Genomic DNA, 18,017 nt, shown 5'->3' with positions numbered 1-18,017 from the left:
TATCACTGTTATTTCAAATTAATTTCTAATCTCAAAGGTTTACGATGATGCAAGGTACTAAGGGATAAGTATGTGGTGTCGGCACACCAATTTCATGGAGTAGCAAAATAAGATGGCTAAATGACCTGCTCCTGTTTCCATTTTATACAATTAGTATGCACATTTTTTTTACAGAGTTCACTAGAGCCTCATCAGACAAAATTTGAGTAAGGGTTCTGTAATAGAGGTGGCCACAAGCTTGGCTGGGGTGGTAAGATTTAGGAAGTGACTTTTAAGAAAGCTGAAGGGTCTGAGAAAGTTGCTTCAGAACTTAGAAAATAGGGCCACCAAACTCTCTTTAATCACTGGACTTTACTGGACTTTATCTTGCACTAAACGTTATTCACAATATTCCCTTTACTGTGGATTGCACGATTGTATTAGAAACATGGAAAAAAGGTGCAGGAGTAGGCCATTCGGCCCTTTTTTTCCTTAGTCCCAAGCTTCCAGGTTCAGAAATGGACATTGATAGAAATCTTGGCATTCAAAGGTTCTATTATGCTCCAGTGGAATTTATTTTTTAATGGGGGGAGGGGGGGGGGGGGGGGGGGGGGGGGGTGGATAAAAGGCGATGGAGGAATTTGAAAACAAGAAGAATTTTTAAAGTGAGGAATTTTGAGAATTTTACCAATGATATTTGGGAGGCCCAGTGCCAAGTCTAGTCCTTATTCAAAAATAAACAGATACACTTTCCAATATGATTAACTGAACAACGCAACTGGAAAGTCGGTACATAATATCTAATCCTTGGTGCCTTACTGCTGCCTCAGCTGACAACTGCCAACAGTAAAACCTAAAGGTTGTGTATTTAGGTCTCCCAAGCTTTTTCAGGGTTTATTGCCCTTTTGTCAAACCATATATTCAAATTTAAAAGTTAGTTTCTGGCATAAAGCATGACTAATGCATTATTTTCATATTTCATGAAACCTCATATTTTCTGATGACATTCATCCTGCCATTGCTACCGCAAACTTGTATTGTAACATATAATCTTTCTAAATATGACTGTATCCACAGGAAATAGGAATATGCAGCGAAGCATTCAAATACATTGTAAACTCTGGTCAGTACGACTGCTGATTATATTGCACAAAGTTACTGACTGACATTTATGGTAGTCCGACACTCATCCACAAAATAAAAGCTAAATATTACAATATTTGGGGGGGAAAAAGAGGGACAAATTTGGAAGAAGCTGTTTTTTTTCCTCACAACTGGAACAATCCATTTAAGTTGCAGTTGAATTTAATCAAATAAATTTCATTAAACTTATTTTAGTGTGCCACAATAGTTAGTGAAAGGGTATTTTCAGCTCAGTTTGAAGCCGAAATGGACACATAAAAAAGGCGGGCTTGTTAACTTCAGGACCTACAGACTGAAACAGCTTTTCCCTCCACATTTTCCTTATACTTCTACATTCCATGCACATTTCCTTTCAATAAAACTTTTACTTGCATTCAACAACACATTTATTTTTTGAAACGTTTTTGAAAAAACTCAGAAAAATGTTTGTACATTCAGGTCTGATAAACGAATGGACTTATTTTTGTTCTGTTAATTTATTTCTGTCGCTGTAACGGTACCGGAGACATTGATTAAAGATAAAGAGATACCAATAAGTTTTTAAATCGTTTGAACTCTGCAGTCCCAGTTCTGTTTCACACCTTTCACTGCATTAGTAAAGCAAGTCCTTTTCAATTATCTCTTACGCACTTCAATACATTTAAATGCAAGGGCAACCGATCCTGCACCTTTGCCAAATTAAAATAGGCTCCAGTAATCTAAAATATTCGGACCATATTGCAGCCAAACTGGTTAGCTCAACTGATTTTTTTTAAAAAGGGCAACGGTCCTGCCACATGGTAAAACCTTCACAACTCACACTACCTTTTTCATAGAACTTTTCTTTCCTCGTACTTGGTTCTGATGATCCACTGGCACATGGCAAATCTCATCCTCAAGACAAGCCAAGCTCACTGTGCAGCCCATGAGGATGGCCAAGTTGATCGTTACTTACAGTCAGCTCCTCTCGGCACTTTCCTGCAAAACGGTTCAGATCAATCTGCAATACTTTTGGACAAGTTCAGTCTTCCGGCACCTGGCTACACTTGACCTCTGCTCAGGAACCCGAACAAGTGACAGCAAAGCGATCTGTTACGATTAATGCAACCGCTACCTCCAATCAACATGAACTGACCAAATGGTCCCTCAGAATGGTAAAAGAAAGGATTAGATCGCAAGCCTTTTTCTCCACAAAGGAAATGAAGCCTTCCTACACTGGTGGGAGGGTTTCTGGATCGGAGTGCTGCAGCTAAAAAAACTTTTTTAAAAAGTTGGAAGCTTCTCAAAAGTATTTCATCCAATCTGCCAAGAAAAATTCAACTCTTCGCAAATGACTGTTACAAAATAAAAATGACGACATAAGGGGTAGTAATTATTTCAGAAACAAATGCACTACTTAGAACAACCATAAATCAACAATTAAAATGAGCAAACAAACAGACCAAAATAATTCCATATGAGATCAAAATGTGTTGTTTTACCAAGGACACGTCCGGCAGGTATGTGGTGCATCCGCTAAATGCGCACTGCCCACATAAATATTCCACAATCTCCATGATTAGTTCATGTCACCTGCAACTGCTTATCTCATATTTATTCCTGTTATTCGCAAGGTTTTCTGCATTTAAGTGTTTATCCTCGTACGCCCAAACGGTATTATTTCTGGAATTTGCAAAGATGCCTTTAGGGGGTCTTTTTAATGAAATCCAGACCAGCTCTGGCTGGAGTTACGAACAGCTCAAATATCAGGAAATGAAGCCCATCTGCTCTATGTGGGTTCAAATGACGCTATTAAAATGAGATTTTGTGGAAGTGAATCAATAAGCAAATCTTTGTTGGTCACCAATTATGTTTGCATTCACCAGCTTCCAAGAAATTTTAAGATAACAAGTGCATACAGGATGAAGCACAAATAAAATTTATTTAGGTTCCAAAAACATTCATTAGTTTCCAGTTAATTTGAGAAAGACCAGTAGAGAAAAATAAATATTTCCCTCACACAAAACAAACAACACCAAACGTTCAACTAGTTTAGTTTAAAGATATATGCAGAAACAGGCCCTTTGGCCGACCGAGTCCGAACCGACCAGCGATCCCTGTACACTAGCACTATCCTACACACTGGGGACAACTTCAAATCTTTACAGAAGCCATTTTAACCTATAAACCAGTATGTCTAGAGCGTGGAAGGAAACTGGAGCACCCGGGGAAAACCCATGCTTTCACGGGGAGAACGTACAACCTCCGTACAGACAGCATCCATGGTCAGGATCAAATCGGAGTCCCTGGCGCTGCAAGGCAGCAACTCTACAGCTGTACTACCGTGCCGTCCGTAAAACACAGTAAATAAAAGCAACTGCAATTAAAAGTGTTCCTTATTCCAAATGCAGTTTGATCTACAAAAACCACAACAGCGGAGAAATTCATGAGGGAGCTCAGATCTGGAACAATAGTTTCCTTCTATTTTACTCATCACTTTCAGTCCTGATGCAGTGTTTCAACCCGAAACATTGATCTTTCCTTTCCATCCAACCACTGAGTTCCTCCAGCAGATTGTTTGCTACTCTTAATACAACTTTGTCTTGTGTGGATGTTTGTTCCAGTAATCTTCACAGGACTTAGTGATTGACACAGATTAACTAGATCACTAACACAAACAACTTCCATCACTAAAGAGGGGGAAGGGGCGGTGATGGAGAGGAAGGAGAGAGGGGGGCGAGAGAGGGGGAAGAGAGAGGGGGGCGAGAGAGGGGGGGGGAGGGGGTAGAGGGGGGGAGAGAGAGGAGGGGGTAGAGAGGAGGGGGGACGAGGGGGGGGGGGAGAGGGAGGGAGGAGGAGGGAGGGAGGGAGGGAGGGAGGGAGGGAGGGAGGGAGGAGGGAGGGAGGGAGGGAGGGAGGGAGGGAGGGGAGAGAGAGAGAGAGGAGAGAGAGAGGGGGGCAGAGAGCGAGGTAGAGGAGGCGAGAGTAGAGGGGAGGTAGAGAGGGGGGAGGTAGAGAGACGAGGAGAGGAGAGAGGCGAGAGAGATGGGAGAGGGGAGATGGGAGAGAGAGACTGAGAGAAGAGGATGCGAGAGAGAGATGAGAGGAGGGGGAGGGGGAGGGGGAGGGGGAGGGGAGGGGGGAGGGGGAGGGGGAGTGGAGGGGTGGGGAGGTGGGAGAGGGAGGGGAGGGGGGGAGGGGAGGTGGAGAGGGAGGGGGAGAGGGAGAGGGATGACCTGGCAGGCTAAGGGGCGGTGCCAGGAAGCAGGTGGGAGGGCAGGGTCGGGCGGGGCCAGGAGGCAGTTGGGCCAGGTGTAAAGGCATTGTGAGGTCAGCAGCTGGGCACACACACGAACCACCCTCCCTCCCCTCTCCCCCACACACACAGAGACAGACACAGCGGGTCCGATCGAAGCTGTCAATGAAGACAGCAAATTTATTCTTTTTAAACTGTCTTTAAAATTAAAAGTTAATGTTAAGAATTAGTGATGTTAAGTGAGAAATAATTAAATTCAATTCGATAGAGGATTGGATTTTTGAAATCATAAGGAAAATTTCTACCAGAAGATGTAAAAATGTCACTGTTATTGTAACGTCAGCAGCTGGGCAGCGGTCAGACTTTAAAAAAGGTCAGATTGGTCTAAATTTTTGTTTTTAAAAGTCAGGAAAATAATGTACCAAATGTACAGAGGAGTGGATTTCTAAATTCACGAAATATGTAAAAATGTTCCCGTTTCGTCGTCTGGTTTTCGAGGAGATACGTTTCACATGCAAAATGATACACACATACCCACACACACAGAGTTGTAAAAGTATATAAATAGATATAATATTATTCATTAATATTCTTTTGAGGCCAACTTTCTCCAACAGGGCTTCTGGTAAACTGCCCCAGATGCACAGACGATCAGAGGCATATGCTGGTATTTGGGATAATCACAATTACTGCCAAGCTTCCATTTTAACTAATTATGGCAATTTTTGTGAGAAGCATAACAATTTCCTAAAATTAGAATGACCACGTTACAATTTTTGTAAGAGAGAGAGGCAGAGAGTGTATTAGATAGATAGATAGATAAATACTTTATTAATCCCCTTATTCAGGGGAAATTCTGATGTCCTTGCAGCACACTAATAAAAATACAACACAGTATTCATAAAGAAATTCAACACCAAAACATCCCCCCACAGTGATTCCCACTGTGGGGGAAGGCACAAAGTCCAGTCCCCATCCTCTTGTCCACCCATAGTCGGGCCTATTGAGGCCTCCACAGTCGCTGCCACGACGCCCGATGTTCTCGCCGGATGATGGTACTCCGGCGTCGGGAGAACCCCCAGCAGCTTGGGGTGCCAGGAACGGCCGCTTTCCCACCGGAGCCTGCGGCTTCCAAGCCAACAGACCGCGCCAGACGGAGCTCCGCACACTGGCGATCTCGGCGAGATGTAAGTTCAACGTCGCAGCTGGCCGCTCCGCAGAACCGCGGCTCCACGATGTTTTCCTCGGCGGTACCAAGCATACTGGAGTCCCAGCGCGGCGACCCAGGAAAGGCATCGCCCGCTCCGCAATAGCGCTCCAGCGCTGCACTGCCGCCAACGCCGACGTTCTGGCCAGGTCCCCTCAGGGAAACGTCGCTCCAGGACCCGCTGGTAGGCCGCAAGGACAGGTCGAAGACGCTGCTCGGAGGAAGGCAACCCCTCCGACCAGGTAGGGACTTAGAAAAACAGTTTCCCCCTTCCCCCCCACCACCCCCCACACATAAAAGATTTAGACCCCCTGACTGTACACTTAACGAACTAAAAATAATAAAAAAGAAGGGGAAAAAACGGACAGCTGCAGGACAGGCAGCCGTTCAGGACTGCTCGTCTGCTCATTATAGAAACAAGGAACCGCAGATGCCAGTTTAACAAATAAAACACCAAGTACTGGAGTAACTGTGGTGACTGAAGAAGAGTCCCGACCCAAAACATCACCCATCCATATTCTCCAGGGATGCAGCCTGATCCGCAGAGTTACTCAGGCACTTTGTGTCTTTTTTTTCCCCAGGCAGTTTGTTGGCTTTATCCAATATGGTGGTGAAAACATTAAATAGTTTAACAACCAAACCATTTGCTAAAATGCTCACTTTATTTTGCAAGAACATCACTTTAAAAATCTTGGGCTTGTATACACTGGAATTTATAAGGATGAGAGGGAATCCTATTGAAACCTGTAAGATTATTAAGGGATTGGACATGCTAGAGGCAGGAAACATATGTTCCCGATGTTGGGGGAGTGTGGAAACAGGGGCCACACTTTAAGTATAAGGGGTAGGCCATTTAGAGCGGAGATGAGGAAAAACGTTTTCACCCAGAGTGTTGTGAATCTGTGGAATTCTCTGCATCAGAAGGCAGTAGAGTCTGATTCTCTGGATGCTTTCAAGAGAGTTAGATAGAGCTCTTAGAGATAGCGGAGTCAAGATCACAGTGAATGGCGGTGCTGGCGCGAAGGGCCAAATGGCCTACTCCTGCATCAATTATCTATTGTCTATTGAATTATTCCATTCCCACAAATCCTTAAATGACTTTGATTTCAGAAATGGTGGTCATACCATTGGTGGTCAGACTGATCAACTACATATTACAGTATATTTTTCAAAACAGCTGATTAGCAGCAGTCCTTTTAATTATAAAGTCTCCACAAAACTCTAACACACGATGATACCATGTGTATTTTTCTATTTCAGGGACCACCAAGGCACTTACAAGCCTTTCATCACAACATGTGCCATTGCCATTAACTCAAAGTCTTAACTCACTTCATATAATCATTTTCCAAGGGCAATGAAAATGGAAAAAGGTTGGGAATCATTGGGCATTACAAGGAAGCATTCAACAATGCATGGATCAATAATTATGAGTGTTTAGATCTGGGGAGAGAATAAAATGTGATGTATGTGTAAATTAGTGTAAATGGGTGTTGATGGTCAACATGGACTTGATGGGCTGAAAAGCCCGTTTCAGTGCTCCATGATACCATGACACCAAGTTCACTGGTGTAATCAATGGATGTATGCACTGATTTAGGAACCAGAAACTGCAGATGCTGGTTTACCGAGGAAAGGCGCAAAATGCTGGAGTAACTCAGCGGGTCAGTCAACATCATTGGGGAACTTGGATGGGTGACGATTTGGGTTGGGACCCTTCTTCAAATGATTGTCTGAACAAGATTATCACGCAATTCAGAAGACAGCTTAGGAACCTGGCTTTTGCAGCTTGATGGTGGCATGTGGGTGCAAATAGTCGAGCTGTTGCCACACAGCACAAGAAAAGCTGTGATCAATCCGTCACCTCAGATGTCATCTCGTCTGGAGTTTGCACATTCTCCCATCTGACCGCATGGGTTTCCACCAGGTGCTCTGGTTTCCCTGCCCACAGGTCCAAAAGACATGTGGGTTGCAGGTTAATTATTATTATTTATTATTCTTCTTGTTCTTCTTTGATTTTTCTTTCTTCGATTCTTGTCTTTTGGTTATTCTTATCTTCTTCGTTTTTCTTCTTCTTCTTCTTCTTCTTCTTCTTATTCTTCTTCTTTCTTCTTCTCTTCTTCTTCTTCTCTTTTCTATTCTTCTTATGCCCTTGCTCCTCTAGGGAACGTAGGCCATTGACAAATGTCCTCCATCTCACACTCGGTTGTTAGGAGTTCTTTCGAGATCCCAGCAGTTGAACCCACTCTGTCTGGACACCTCTTCTCCAGCTGTTCCTGGGGCGTTTCTTTTCCTTTTTCCTTTGGGGGTTCCATTTCAGGGTGATGTTTGTGGCAGGTTTCCTGAGCGTGTGTCCAATCCAACTCCATTCTCTCCTTCGAATTTGTAAATCAATGGGCTCCTGGATTGTTCTTTTCCACAGGTCCACATTGCTCACTTTGTCTCTCCACCAGATGTTAAGTATTCTCCTAAAGCAGGTTAATTGGCCTCTGTAAAATTGCCCCTCGTGTGTAAGGAGTGGATGTGAAAGTAGGATAACATAGACCTGGTGTGAATGAGTTATCAATGGTCGGCGTGGACCATTCCTTTCCTCTGACTCTGAGTTTGAAGAAGGGTCTTGACCCGAAACGTCATCTATTCCCTTTCTCCAGAGATGCTGTCCGAGCCGCTGAGTTATTCCAGCATTTTGCATCATCGTCGGCATGGACTCGATGGGCCGAAGAGTCTGTTTCCATGGTGTATCTCCACCTAAATGTTATCACTGGATCTCCGCAGGAAATTTCTTTCTGGCAATTAGCCCCTCTTATTTAATATTCTGTTTGAAGATTTCTTGCAGATGAAAAAAATAAAATTTAAAAAAAAAAAATCCATTCATACACCTCACTACACACAGAACCCTCAGTCAATCAGTGCTGCTGCAGAGAAACATGCGCAAATTTTCAACACACCACATAATTCTTCTTAAATTTGTCAGAATAAGTTTAACCATTCCTCCAAAATGCGAGGAATGTTGCTGATTTACTTGAGCACAAGAGCTCATAGTCTCCATTTATAACGCTTTATTCATGTATTGTACAGTACCACTTCTGTTCCCACATCTGTAAAAAATCATCAAATCACTTATATTACCCAGAGGGGAAGAACGTTAATGTACCACCACAGTAAAAAAGTTTAATATTCTACAAGTGTATATTTCACTGCCAGTACATTTGTTTTTAAAATAAATACTTTCAGGGAAAAAAACATGAACGTTGTTTAAACCTATAACCATGATTCTCAAGAAATTTGCTTTTGAGGTTCCAGCTATTTAACAGGAGTTTGAGAGTTAGCCAACAATATGATGGATGGGTCAGAACACACCGACGGCACGTCTAGTGGGTCCGCAGAGAACCATATTTTGGGCTTTCATGTCTGTGTGCTGTAGCGTGGCAGTCAGAAATGCACCGGGGGTCAGGCACAAGGATATCTGTTTGCTCGTTTACCTCTAGACCTGCAAAGACGAGAAATATAAACAGGAATCGGCCATTCAGTCCCCCCCTACATTAGCAGCAAAGTCATAATATTTGCCCCCCACTTTCCTGTACTAAATCCTGTATAGCCTTTCCGCTGGTTAGTTCGCAGGCAACAAAAGCTTTTCACTGTACCTCGGTACACGTGACAATAAGTTAAACTGAACTGAAAACTGAACTAAATCCCTCATTCCTCCATGGACTTAACATCTACCAAGTCACTAATTTCTAATCAATATACTGAGTGATTGAGCCTCGACTGGGAGACAGCTGCAAAGTTTCACTGCACTCTCGATTAAGACATTCCTGTTCATCGTGTACAAACGGCCTTAACTTAATCAAGCTTCACAAGAATTTGTTAACAATTCAATGAGATCTTACTTCCAAAGGGCTTTTGAAAAGGGCCATGGATGAAAGAACAGCAGTAGAATACTGTGTGCCAGTGAAATGTCCAACTCAATCAGCGCAAAGGATTTTAACACTAATAATGCCAATAGAACAGTTCTTGTGATAAAACTATTTCCTATTACTGCCTATCAAGATTCGTCTCTCCTCATACTGGTGTGAGATCGAACTAAAGTGCGAGAGCGAGCAAGAGCGATAGTTTGCGAGCGTGTAAGAGTGGTGCAAGAAAGTGCATGAGAATGAGAGTGTGACAGTGAGAGTGGCGGCACTGTTGTGCAGCTGATAGATCTACTACCTCACAGCACCAGAGTCCCAGGTTCGATCCTGACCTTGGCCGCTGTCTGTGTGGAGTTTGCACATTCTTCCTGTGACTGCGTGGGTTTCCTCTCGGTGGTCCAGTTTCCTCCGACACGTCTGAAAAACGTGTGGGTTTATAGGTTATCTGGCCTCTGTAAATTATTCTTGGTGTGTATGGAGTGGATGTAAAAGTGGGATATCATAGAGCAAGTGTGAATGGGTGATCGATGGTTGGACTCTGTGGGCCGATGGTTCTATTTCAATGCTCAATATACAGTCACTATACAGTATATGATCAGAGGCATCCGGAAACCATGAAACGTTCTGCAGATATAGCATATATTATCAAAAGGTCACAAGGGCAGTGGGTGGCGGGGCTTCAGGGTGCACTAACGCAGGCTAATGCACGCAGAGCCTGTTGCACTTCCTAATGGCCAAGTAACCGTGGCCTAATGGTGGTACAATGCAGCATGGCGGCAAAGGCTCCACAGTGCTGACACAGGTGCTGACAAAAGCTTAGATGTGAAGACCAAAATTATATATTTTTAATCTTCATGTAAATTTCATAATGAAGCTGGTCACAGAACAAATAAACAAAATGGAGAGTGAATTGACCATATCTACTGTACTGCCAGAGATGCTCAATTCTACAGGCTTGCTCAAGGCAGCACGGTGGCACAGCGGTAGAGTTGCTGCCTTACAGCACCAGACGCCTGTGTTTGATCCAGACTACAGGTGCTGTCTATTGGAGCTTGTGCATTTTCTCTTTGACCGTTTGGGTTTTCTCCGGGTGCTCGGTTTCCTTCCACACTTCAAAGACGTACAGGTTTTAATTGGCTTTGGTAAAATTGCAAATTGTCTCTAGTGTGGCTGATAGTACTAGTATACGGGGTGATCACTGGTTGGCACGGTTGGCCTAAGGGCCTGTTTCCATGCTGTATCTTTAAAGTAGAAAGTCGAAGGTTGCAGCAAGTGGGAATTTCATTGTTCTGTTGTCGGTGCATATGTCAATAAACACTCTCAGCCGACTGTATTAAACACCTTTTGTGAAGCTTCCTATTCCTCTCCCCGCCTGTAGAGGTCCCCCCCAGATAATGTTATTAACAGAACTCTCACTGGCTGAGGTTTAAACTGTATTCATATCAGTAAAATGTTCGATTTTATTTTGGCAAAACTGACGTCTTCTGTCCATTTTCACTTGACCATGAAGCAAGAGCCTTGTCAAGCAATACACGAAGGTACAAGAGTCCGACATTTCCATCACCTCCCACGTGATCCCAACACTCATCACATATTCCAATCTCCACCCCTTTCTGCCTTCCACAGACCTAGCTTCCTCCGCAACTCCTTGGTTCACTCATCCCTTCCCACCCAAACCACCACCTCCCCAGGTACTTTCCCCAGCAACCGCAGGACATGCAACACCTGTCCTTATACATCCTGCCTCAACTCCACCCAGGGATCCCGACAATCCTTTCAGGTGAGACAGAGTACCTCCTCTAACCTCATCTCCTACATCCAGTGTTCCTGATGTGGGCTTCTGTACATCGGCAAAACCAAGCATAGACTCGGTGATCGTTTTGCTGAACGCTTACGCTCGGTCCGCCGAGGCCTATGGGATCTCCTGGTTGCCAACCATGTCAACTTCCCTTCCCATTCCCACATTGACTTTTCTGTCCTGTGCATCCTCCATTGCCAGAGTGAGGCCACACGCAATTTGGAGGAACAGCCTCATATTTTACTTGGGTTTCTTACAACCTAGTGGTGTGAACGTTAAATTCTCTTACTTTAAGTAACTTCTACTAACATTCTCCTCCCTCAATGCTCCCTTTCTCTACCTTAGTCATTTAACCAATTCCATAGTTCACCATATCGTGTGCCTCTTGAGATCACACTTTCCCTCACAAGGGCACCTCCCTGCCCGAGGTCATTTAATGTTCCTCCTGATTGGTCTTGGTCTTTTCTCGATTCCAGCTCTTCACCCACCCAACCCCCTACTTTCAGTCTTCAGAAGGGTCCCGAACCAAAACATCACCTATCAATTTTCTCTGGAGATGTTGCCTGACTCGCTGAGTTGCTCCAGCACTTTGTGTCTATCTTTGGAATAAACCAGCATCTGCAGTTCTTTCTTTCTACATTGGTGGGCATCTGCAATTTCATATTGGTCAACACAGGAAGTGAAGGCAGATCCTTTCCCAAAGAACTGAGTAAACTGGTGACATTGTTACAATAATCCAAGAGACTCATGACTATCAAGAGTGTTTTAATGACATACGTCCTGAAACGGAACAATTAAATTCTTACTTGAAGCTGCACAACAGATATGTAAACATAGTACCTTAGATAATCAATAGATCCAAGATACAGTTGGATGCTAATCACTGGTTACTGATCGTTGACAAGATGGTGCTGTACGTGGCAAACCCCCACTGGCAGGCTGCATTGACAACATGCATAGCCTGCTCCTCCAGACATACTTTGCCAGGTGAAGTGAAGAAATGGGCCAATTCACCACACCCTCAATGTACCAATGAGACAGAGAAGGCTCAAAGCTGTGAGTAGGCCTCAGTCACTGTTCATAAGTTCATAAGTGATAGGAGCAGTATTAGGCCATTCGGCCCATCAAGTCTACACCACCATTCAAGCATGGTTGATCTATCTCTCCCTCCTAACCCCATTCTCCTGCCTTCTCCCCATAAACCCCTAACACCTATACAAATCAAGAATCTATATCTCTGCCTTAAAAAATTCCATTGACTTGGCCTCCGCAGCCTTCTGTGACAATGAATTCCATAGATTCACCACCCTCTGACTAAAGAAATTCCTCCTCATCTCCTTTCTAAAGGAATGCCCTTTAATTCTAGTCCTAGACTCTCGCACGAGTGAAAACATCCTCTCCACATCCATTCTATTCAAGTTTTTCACTATTTTGGACTCTATGTAGGAGACACGGTTGCCCCAGCTTCCTTTGACGTCTTCCAAAGGCATGTAAACTGTTTTTAAATGTAAAAGTCGACCTTTAAACATTTAAAGCATTTGAGAAAAATTCATAAAGCCCGAGTAAAAACATCTTGAGATTCTGGTAAATAATTAAGAACACTATACTGAAGTATCATCCTGGGATAGACGCAAAATGCTGGGGTAACAGCAGGTCAGGGACATATTTGGAGAAAATAAATATGTGACAGAACCATTCTTCAGACTCCGGGGATGATTGACCCAATGTATGATGAGCGTTAGACAGCACTGGGCCTGTACTCGCTGGAGTTTGGAACAATGCAAGGGGACCTCATTGAAACTTACTGAATAGTGAAAGGCCTGGATAGAGTGGATGCGAAGAGGATGTTTCCACTCGTGGGAGAGTCTAGGACCAGAGGGCACAGCCTTACAATAACAGGACGTACCTTTAGATATTAGATGTGGAGGAATTTCTTTAGTCAGAGGATGGTGAATCTGTGGAATTCATTGCCACAGACAGCTGTAGTGGCCAGGTCACTGGGTATTTTTGAGGCAGAGATTGACAGATTTGTGATTAGTAAGGCTGTCAAGGGTTATAGGGAGAAGGGAGAAGGGACGAGAATGGGATTGAGATGGAAAGATCAGCCATGACTGATTGGCGGAGTTGACTCAGTCACAGAGTCTTCTTACAGCATGGAAACTGGTCCTTCAGTCCAACTAGCCCACAGTGGCCTAAACTAGTCCCACCTGCCTGCGTTTGGCTAATAGGCCAAATAGCCTAATTCTGCTCATATGGCCTATGAGTTTAATTAGAATAACTCAAACATTTGGTTGCCTTTGCCTTTTCCCACATGATCAACAACTTTCAAACATCCTCCCTTTGTAGAGAGAAATTCAGACACGAGGGAACCTCCTTGATTTCAGCAGGTCTGAACCTCAGCACTGCTGTGCTTCTGGGATCTATCGTGTGTTCAAAGACAGAGTGGAGATGGGATGGGCTGGCAAGTTTTGTCAGGCATACATGAGAGCCCAAGGCCAGTTGAGCTTCAAATGGCAGATGACCAGTGGTTCCCACAGAACTGCCATCTGCCAAGTCAGTTGGATTTTTTCACTCCTAATTATTTAATTGGCAATTTTAACTCCCCAGATGCTGATTTGAACTCACATTTTCAGAGCATTCATCCAAGTCTACCAGGTCATTAATCTACAAGCTAAGCTGCTACAGCTTGTGAAGAGTGATTAGACCTCATGAAATATGTGGCTTTCTCATGATGCTTCCTCTCAAGTTTTCTTAAACACCCAGTAATGACCAAGGTAACATTTCTGAAACTTGAGCCAATATTAATTACCTCTAGATTTGCATTTATTACATAATATTAATGTAGAAATACTGCAACCCAAGAATCTCAGAGGAGCCTTTGCCAAATTCCCAAGCTACCTTCGAATGACCACTATAGTAATTAATTAAATGCTGCTAGATTTAAATCAATACAGTAATCAAAATTAATTATCTCCACACTGTCTTTGTCTAATTCGAACTGCTGAATAATTACACTTTTGACATAAAAAACAGAATATAGTGGCTTCTGAGCAACCGAGAGCAAGAAACCACAACAATTTGACTTTAAGTGGTCACAAGGTTGAAGCCTTTCTTGAGGGAGCACCAGAGAATGAAGTGATTGTGAAAAACCTCTGATGGAGGAGTGAGGAAAGAAGAATAAGGCGCTCAGCAATACCGAGGGTGGCGTAGCAGTAGAGTTGCTGCACAATGATGCCAGGGACCCGGGTTTGATCCTGACTAAGGGTGCTATCTGTGCAGTGTTTGTACGTTCTCCCCATGACCGTATGGGTTTACTCTGGGTGCTCTGGATTCCTCCCACACTCCAAAGATATACATGTTTGTCGGTTAATTGGCTTTGGTAAGTTGTAAAATGTTCCCTGGGACGTAGGATAGTGCTAATGTAAGGGGTGATGGCAGGTCGCGTGGACTTGGTGGGCCGAAGGCCCTGTTTCCGCGCTGTCCAAGTTTAAAAAAAATAAGCCAATGGATTACATAACTGAAAGGTCTTAAATGCTGATGTGATATGGACAGTTTTTCAAATCAGGACAAGACTTTTGAAACATTTTGCTGGGAAATGTGGAGCCAGTGCGAGTGGATTTGCAAAGACTTGAAGAGTTGTGGATGATGTTGCGTATTGTGCCAGTCTAAACGGGTTGTTGTTTTTTCTGGATAAGTAGGAGATAGACATGAAGCACTGGAATCATAAGAGTAGATGTGTTTCAGCCATAGTGAGGCTCATTTAAGGTTCAAGGTGGACAATGCTCAGAGGTAAAAGAGCAATGTGTCATTGATCACATTAGTGGTAGATTCAGATTAGTTTATTGTCATATACACCAGGGTGCAGTGAAATTATTTGTTCAGAAAAAGCTCACAGGGTAAGCAGTTAAGGGCTGGGTTGTTGTTGTTCTTCTTCTTGCGTATGGCGTGCACAGCCTAAAGTTGTAGGACAACTTGTTTATTTGATCTTATTTGATTGTGCGCACTGGGTTGATTCCATTCGTCAAAACAGGGCGGACTACGTGAAGGTTGCAATCTTCCACCCCGATTGTTGTTCTAACACAAGGTTCCCAAGGTTCAAGGTTCCTTGGGCACAAGGTTCCCAAGCTCTTTCCCAAACAATTTCACCACTCCTGCTGATCCAACCGACAACAAAACACTTGGGAGAGTCTAGGACTAGAGATCATAGCCTCAGAATTAAAGGATGTTCCTTTAAGTAGAAATGTCTTAGTTAGAGGGTGGTGAATCTGTGGAATTCTTTGCCACAGAGGGCTGTGGAGGCCAAGTCAATGGATATTTTTAAGGCAGAGATAGATAGATTCTTGATTAGTGCAGGTGTCAGGGGTTATGGGGAGAAGACAGGAGAATGGGTTTAGGAGGGAGAGATAGAGCAGGCATGATTGAATGGTGGAGTAGACTTGATGGGACAAATGGCCTAATTCTGCTCCTATCACATCACCTTATGATTTCAAGACTGAGTTGTACATGGCCACACAGTCAGAGGTGTATGGGACTCGTGTAAGGGGCTGAGCATACAATCCTGAGGGGGCACCAGTGTTGAGGGTCAGGGTGGAGGAAATGTTATGACCAATTCTAACCAACTGAGGTCTGCCGGTCAGGAGGTCCAGAAGTTAGTTGCACATTGATGCCCCAAGGCCAAGGTCCAGAGGTTCAGGGGTGAGTTTGTCAGTATTACGTTGTTGAATGCCGAGCTAGTCAAGAGTCGAAGAGAGTCAAGAGTGTTTTATAGTCATATGTCCCGAAACGTAACAATGTCATTTTTACTTGCAGCTCTACTCAATAAGTAGCATCCTGACATATGCTTTCTTATTGTCAAGGTGATCCAGAGCTGAATGCAAAGCAAGAGATGGTCGTTAATAGATAGTGATTTTTATTCCTGTCTACAAATCTTTACCCTTCGTTGGGAGTGTCTAAAACAAGAAAGTAAAGGAGATCGAACGATGAATTCTATTCCCCCTTCCCTCTTCACCCCACCTCTCTAAACTACACAAGGAGTAGTTGGAATCTGGCATGCACTGCTTGAACAGCGTGTGGAGAAACGGCAGGTACATTTAAGCAGCATTGGGATAAGCACTTGATTCACAGATTCAAGGCATTCACGCATCGATGGCAATACACTAAATGCAAATCAATGAGTCCAGTACAGCCAGTCACAATAGACAGCACAGTAATGATGGGCCGAAGGGCCTGTTTTTATGCTCTATGTCTCAATGGGAACAGTCAATTTTACTTTCCTAGAGTCAAAGTCATACAACAGGCCCTTCAGCCCAACTTGTCCATGCCGATCAAGATGCCCCATCTACACCATTCCCACCTGGCTGCATTTGGCCCATATCCCTCTCAACCTTTCCCATCCATGTACCTGCCCAAATGTCTTTCCCACAGACAAAACTAAAACTGACTGATTTATACTGTTAAGTTAACTGAACAACAAAATTCCCACGCACATATTAGGAAAAATGAATTTCTCTGGAAATGGCCTCCATTGCTCCACAGTATGAGAGTATGTCATCAACACCCATCTTTGTTAAAGCAACCACGCAAAAAAAACATTTCAGGACGAACAAAACATGGAAATCTTGTTCCACTTAAGATTTGCTGCAATTTAACTGGTGTGCTGTGTGTAATGACTCCATCCCTCTATTCTGAAGAAAAAAGATTGTTCGGTAATGAAATTAACATCATTCAAGGCACAAGTGCACAGTCAATTCTTCGTTTGCTTTCTCAAAGGTCTGAGGTTATTCACATTTCTGGCATGCACGTAGTAGGAATACTAATACTCAACATTGTTGTGCAGATCGCTTGGGATCTAAATCGTTCTTTAATGAAATCTACAAAATTCCACTGCAGAATGACTAAATCAAGACGGCATTCCTTTATATAATAGTGGGTCAACAGGGCATTACAAAAAAAAGACATATAATTCCTATGGATTAGTTAAACAACATAGAATTAGCCTCTAAAGTGACATTTGTACAATGTCAATGCTTAATCATTTCAATCTTGAGTATTGCAATCTAGCATTTAAAAAATAAATCATATTCAAGCAAAATAATGGCTATAAGTTGTGGCAGAGTTGCAGAAAAAATTCCTTTCAAATCCAGGGAATATTGTGGCACATTAAAAATAAGTGATTAAACTTTAAAACGTCCAAAAAAAAATGGAGAGCCTATCAAAAAAAGGGAAGCCAGCAAGTAGTTAAGACAAGACTTTTTGAATAAACCCTGCATGCATTTAATTACTGCACATTTGGCATCACCCCTTCCGAGCAGGATGTCAAGCACACGCTTTGCAAGCTGAACGTGGGAAAGTAATTGCTGCCACATGGAAGACATCTGAGAAAGCAAAAGGAGGAATTGAACCGAACATCTTCAAGTATTTCCTCTTTGCACATCTTTCATTTCGGTACTGACGAGTTCAATATTTCCCCCCAGTGTAAAGAAGTCTCAGGAGAGGTTGGTGGGCATTGGAGGGGGGGGGGGGGGGGGGGGGGGGGGGGGGGGACACAGTTTGCAATGCAATAGACAACCTCACCTCCATACAATGCCTCCTTAAGTGTAAGGCCTTAGACCCCTCCTATTGTCTGCTTTGTTATTTGTTGAATGAAATGAGGAAAGCCTTGCAGGAAGCAGTCTTAATCTGAATTAAGAATTGAATGAACCCTTTCTTCAGAGGCCGATGCTTGACCCAGACGCTATCAGGCAAAGACGAACAACTAAAGCAACT

General features: G+C 43.4%; 1 protein-coding gene across 7 annotated transcripts in view; it reads right to left on the bottom strand.

Annotated features, from left to right (window-relative positions):
• tns3 (tensin 3) overlaps positions 1-18,017 on the bottom strand; it is a 453,833-nt gene that overhangs the window by 356,841 nt on the left and 78,975 nt on the right. Inside the window, exon 1 of one of the 7 annotated variants that reach the window (XM_033050134.1) lies at positions 2,583-2,721. The exons of 4 other annotated variants lie outside the window; for them this stretch is intronic. In XM_033050134.1, coding sequence (XP_032906025.1) covers positions 2,583-2,657 — 75 coding nt within the window. In that variant the 5' untranslated portion in view covers positions 2,658-2,721. Of the gene's footprint in view, positions 1-1,926; positions 2,215-2,582; positions 2,722-18,017 lie in introns of those variants that run through there. 2 more of the 7 variants (XM_033050169.1, XM_033050127.1) reach the window with 2 other exon arrangements.

The sequence above is a fragment of the Amblyraja radiata genome, chromosome 2 (assembly GCF_010909765.2).
Source record: "Amblyraja radiata isolate CabotCenter1 chromosome 2, sAmbRad1.1.pri, whole genome shotgun sequence".
In the NCBI taxonomy this organism is placed as follows: Eukaryota; Metazoa; Chordata; class Chondrichthyes; order Rajiformes; family Rajidae; genus Amblyraja; species Amblyraja radiata.
The sequence above is the reverse complement of the archived record's forward strand: the minus strand, read 5'-3'. Positions and strand labels throughout refer to the sequence as shown.